The sequence below is a fragment of the Trachemys scripta genome, chromosome 24 (genome assembly GCF_013100865.1).
Source record: "Trachemys scripta elegans isolate TJP31775 chromosome 24, CAS_Tse_1.0, whole genome shotgun sequence".
Taxonomy (NCBI): Eukaryota; Metazoa; Chordata; order Testudines; family Emydidae; genus Trachemys; species Trachemys scripta.
Window position 1 is genome coordinate 14,674,218 of NC_048321.1, and position 4,882 is coordinate 14,679,099.

General features: G+C 62.2%; 1 protein-coding gene across 1 annotated transcript; it reads right to left on the bottom strand.

Annotated features, from left to right (window-relative positions):
• Positions 1-1,049: 1,049 nt before the first annotated feature.
• On the bottom strand, positions 1,050-4,655 carry ZNF428 (zinc finger protein 428). The gene is made up of 4 exons (XM_034757014.1): positions 4,347-4,655; positions 3,733-3,829; positions 2,792-2,890; positions 1,050-2,508 (listed from the first exon to the last, which is right to left on the bottom strand). Exons 1-4 carry the CDS (start codon positions 4,653-4,655, stop codon positions 1,931-1,933), a joined length of 1,083 nt encoding a protein of 360 aa, XP_034612905.1. The 3' UTR covers positions 1,050-1,930.
• Positions 4,656-4,882: the final 227 nt, after the last annotated feature.

Consider the following 4,882-nt stretch of genomic DNA (forward strand, 5'->3'; position numbering starts at 1 on the left):
CAGCCAGCGGAACAGTGACAAGCTGAGGGGCCAGCAGTGGGTGGCTCAGTCGCTGGAAGCTCTGCCCCAGATGTGTGGCCTTGGCCCCATGTCTTGCCCCACGGTCCCATCCAGCCCCCCCCCCCCCCCCCCCCAGTGGCTCACCCAGGGCCACCCCTAGCCGCTATCTCCCAGGGCATATCCTGGGCCAGGGGCTCATTCAGCGGGGGGGGGGGGGGGCTGGAGTCCTGGGATTGGGCAGGGGGGAGATGAATTAGACACACAGCCTATGGTGTCCCAGATGGGCGCCAGCGCCCCCTAGAGGGAAAAGGGCCCCTGTCCCATTCTCCAGCCCCTCTGTCTTGCACCCCGAGCTGGTGCTGCAGGGCCCCCTGGGGCAAGTATTCCCCCTCCTCCCCGGAGGGCAGTCTCGCCCCACCTGAGCGGCTGACCCCCACCACCCCATGACAAGCTCTTATTCTCAGGCACAATGCCCCAACCACATGCATGCTGGGCGCTGTAGTTCTTAGTGGAGAAATGACCAAACCAAATGCATTCTGGGAGTTGAAGTTCTTGCAGAGGATTAAAGGCTGGGCGAGTGGTAAGTTGTAGTTCTCACCACAGAACGATGCCCCAGCCAGCTGCATGCTGGGAGTTGTAGTTCTCAGTGAAGCCTGGGGCTACAGCTGTTAACAGTCTTAGCTCTGGCACCACAGGACACCAGTCCAAGTGCTAGGAAGGGCCCCAGGTCCTCCCCACCCCTAAATAACATGCAACATGCTGTCACAGGCATGGCATCACCCCCACAGCGCAGGCCTGCACCCTGATGTCACCCACCTGTCACCCAGCTTGGCAGGGTGATGGCCAGATGCAGAGTCCCTACCCACGTCACACCCCTGCGAGGTGATGTCACCCATCGGCAGGGTGATGCCGTGAGGATATCAGTGCAACCATCACAGCACAGGCCCCATCCTCACCCCGATCATCCTGGGAGACAGCCCTCCTCCTCCCCAAGCTCCTGCCCCGCCCACCCAGCACAGGCCAGACAGACACCGGCGGTACGGCAGAGATACAGAATCACTTTTATTATTAAACAAGGTCCCCACCCCCCCAGCTATTTCAATGAGCTCGTTAATATTCATCGTAATGCGGATGGCTGGCCCGCCCACAACCCGCTCTCTCCAAGGCGAAGCAGACAGGGTGCGTGGGCGGGATCTGCCCCACCCAACCCCCTGGGAGCGGTGGGTTCCAAACCCCCCCTGGGCTAGTGGAAGGAGCACCTTAGTGGCTGCCGGCCTAATCTGCATGGGGCAGAAGGGCAGCAAATGAGTGACGGGGCCTTCTCCCTTCCCTCGCGGGCAGCAGTGGGGATGGCGGCCCGGGCCCCTCCAGCTCCACAATCTTGCAGCCCCAAGGGTGAGTGGAGATTGCCGGGACTCCCCTCTCTGAGGTCTGGGAGGCAGGTTGGGAGGGATAACAGGCCCCCCTCTGGGGGGAGGCAAAGATGAGGCCAGGCTGGCTGGGGCCCTGGTCAGATTCATGTGAATCTACAAATCAACTAGAATAAAGGAAGGGGGGGGGAGGGGGAGTCCCCGGCCCCCATTTCTGTCTCAGGACCCCGGATCCCATCACTGCCACCAACCCCCAGCCTGCAGAAACCACTGCGAACATCACCCAACTCACGATCCCACTACACCCACCATCCTCTCTCCTACTACTGCAATCACCAATCCTCATCTGTGGATCCCACCGCAGCCACCATTCTGGCTCCCTCATATCCTCCCACAGATCCCCATCCAGCCACCATCCAACCCACAAATCCCACCGCAAACACCAACCCCCAGCCTGTGGAACCCACTGCCGCCACCGTCCAACCCACAGATCCCACCTCTGCCACCATCCATCTCACTCCCACCTTCCCCACCCCCCGGCCCCATAGCAAGGTAGGGGGCTACAGCTCCCCTCGGGCATGCAGCATGTAGTGCTCATGCAGATCCGCCACCAAGCCGAACTCGCCCGGGCACTCGGTACAGTGGTAAGGTCCGTCTGCTCCCTCGGCGTCCCGGGCGCCATTGGCCTCGCGGGGCGAGGCGGGGGGCCCCTTATTGCGGGGCGGGGCCGGGGGGCTGCGGCGCCAGCCATGTTCACAGCGGTGAGCCTCCAGGGAGGCAGGCGAGGCGAAGCCCAGGCCACATTCAGCGCAGATGTAGTGGAAGGCTCCGGCCCGGGGCGAGGGGGGCACAGGCCTGGTGTCGCGGCCTTCTGGGTCCCCGGCAGAGGGTGGGGCCGGCCGGGGCGGGGGCGGCTTGGAGGAGGAGGTGTGCGGCCGCTTCCGGCCCACGTGGTAGCTGCGATGGACCTTCAGGGCCCGTGAGGTGCCAAAGCCACGCCCACACTCGGGGCATTCATGCCACTCGGGGCTGGGGGCCTGTGGGGAGCCCAAGCGACCCTGGCCGGCATCCCCCTCCTCTGCCGCCACCTCCTGCTGGGGCTCCGATACTGCTGACCTCAGCTCCTTGCTCCTGGGACCTAGAGAGAGATGGGGTGTGGGGGGTGTCAGCAAACTGTCCCTGATCCACAGGGGCCACAGGCAGCCCCAGAACACACACACACCCCAGCACCCCCCAAACCTGCATGGCCTATCCAGCCTGCTGGGCTGCTGGACAGGGTCTGAATCTCTGTCGGAGGAGAACCCAGGAGTCCTGGCTCCCATCTCCACTTGCTCCAACCACCAGACCCCATTCCCCTCCCAGAGCTGCACAGAGAACCCAGGAGTCCTGACTCCCAGCCCTAGGCAGAGCCGCCCACCTACCTGGGTACCCGTTGGCAGAGGGCGTGGATGGCCGGCTCTCTCCAGATGACACTGAGGTTGCTTCCGATTCATCCTCTTCCTCCTGCACCGTGGAGACGCCTGCAACATCCACTGCAGGTGAAGGGCTGCCTTTTCCCATTCACCCAACCCACTGGGGGTGCCCCTCAACTCCAACCCACAGCCCCAGGCTCCCCACAGCTCTGCTGGTGCCCCTCAGTCCCTGAGCTATCGGAGTTTTCCCCAGTGCCCCTTGTTCTGGGAAGCACAAAAGTATGCACAGGTAGGATGCAGCTAATCCCTCTTCTCCCCACAGCCTCAGGGAGCACAAACGGTTAACGGCACCAGAGAGCTACACACACCAAGCAAACCCTGGGCTCCACCCCTTCCAGCATAGGGACCAATCAAAAGAGAGCCAGGGAAAGGAGTAGAGAGAAACATCTATTCACCTAGTGCTGAGATGAAGCCATTCTGGGGTGGGACACGGTGGGTGTTTAACCACCACACAGCATGGTAATTTAGGATGGAAAACAAAGAACTGAAGCCCAACACACACACACACACACAGACATACCAGGCATCGCCCTGGGTTTAACGGCAGATTTCCCAGCCCAGTCATGACCAAGCCTGACCCTATTTAGCATGAAATCTAGTCCAATCACAGCGCACTGGGCCCTTCTCCTGTGTGCCACCACCTCCCAGCAGCTCAGGACCATGGGAAGGGGGAATTCCAATCCCATCATGCTTTGAGATTGGCATTATATTGACCAGGGGACGGGGAATTCCAAGCCCATCATGCACTAGGCCTAGTATTTTACAGACTAGAGCAAGAAGAAATGCACTGACCTGATGTTATAAAAACCAGGGGGAGGGGGAATCCCAGCCCCCCCAATGCCCCTCCCCACTAAGCCACCCCACCAGCCACTGCCTTGCCCTGCCCTTACCGGTCGAGGTCCCATCCTCCTCCTCGAAGATCACATCCTCGCTCCCCCCCACGTCCGTGTGCTTGTGTGTTTCAGACATCATCCCTCGGCGATCAGCCTGGCTGGGGCGAGAGCCTCGCTCATGGGGTCCCTGCTCTGTCACACGGGAGCTGACCCCCCAATGTGCCACAATCCCACAATGCACCAGGACTATACAGATTAAGAGAAATGTGAGGCTCCAAATCTACCTTGCCCTGGAGCTATATGGACCAAGGGGTGAGGGACACTCCCACAATGGGCTAGGGCTATATGGACCAAGGGGAGGGGGTTCCATCCCACAATACACCGGGCTAGGGCTATATGGACCAGGGGGAGGAGGGTCCCATCCCACAATACACCGGGCTGGGGCTATATGGACCAGGGGGAGGAGGGTCCCATCCCACAATGCACCGGGCTGGGGCTATATGGACCGGGGGAAGAGGGTTGCATCCCACAATGCACCGGGCGGGGGCTATATGGACCGGGCGGGGGAGTGTCGAGGGGTCCGACCCCACATGCACCGGGGCGCTATGCCCCGGGGGGAGAGGCGGGAGGCCCGCCCTATCCCGCCATGCACCGCGCCGCCCGTCGCTCACCGGCTCCTCCGGGCCTGACCCGGTCCCGTCTCGCCGCCGCGGCAGGACCGAGCTGCGCAGGCGCAGTGGGAGCGAGGCGGGGGGCGGGGCCCCGGCAGCGCCTCCGACGTGGGTCTTTGCGCGTGCGCGGGCCGCCCATTCACGTCTGCGCCGTGGTCGCAAGGTGTTGCGCATGCGCAGTGTTGAGGGAGGTAGAACTCCGGGGCTTTTCTCTCCTGAGTCGATGCGCCTGCGCCGAGTGGAGGAGGCGACGCAGGGGCGACTTGGTCCCGAGGGAGGGTTCTGCGCATGTGTGACGGAGTATGCCATTTTTACCGTTGCTATGAGGGGAATAATGCTCCTCGTTTTCATTATTCCCCTTGGTATGGTCTAGATCTGGAGTCTCGTGCAATGCACCACTGGGGGTGCAAAGGGCCGGTCCACAAACTAGGGGAAGCTGGTGCAATGCACGTGGGGGTGCAGTGGTCCGGTCTGTACACTGGGGGGGTGGGTACTGGTGCAATGCACGGGGCGTAATGGTCCGGTCTATACACGGG

Excerpts from the sequence above, each read along its gene's own strand:
- ZNF428 (XM_034757014.1), bottom strand. The coding sequence starts at position 4,655 with ATGGCATACTCCGTCACACATGCGCAGAACCCTCCCTCGGGACCAAGT. Across the intron at positions 3,830-4,346 it reads GGTCAGGCCCGGAGGAGCCG|GCTGATCGCCGAGGGATGAT; the intron begins GTGAGCGACGGG and ends CGCCCCAGCCAG. Across the intron at positions 2,891-3,732 it reads GGAGGATGGGACCTCGACCG|GCGTCTCCACGGTGCAGGAG; the intron begins GTAAGGGCAGGG and ends TGGATGTTGCAG.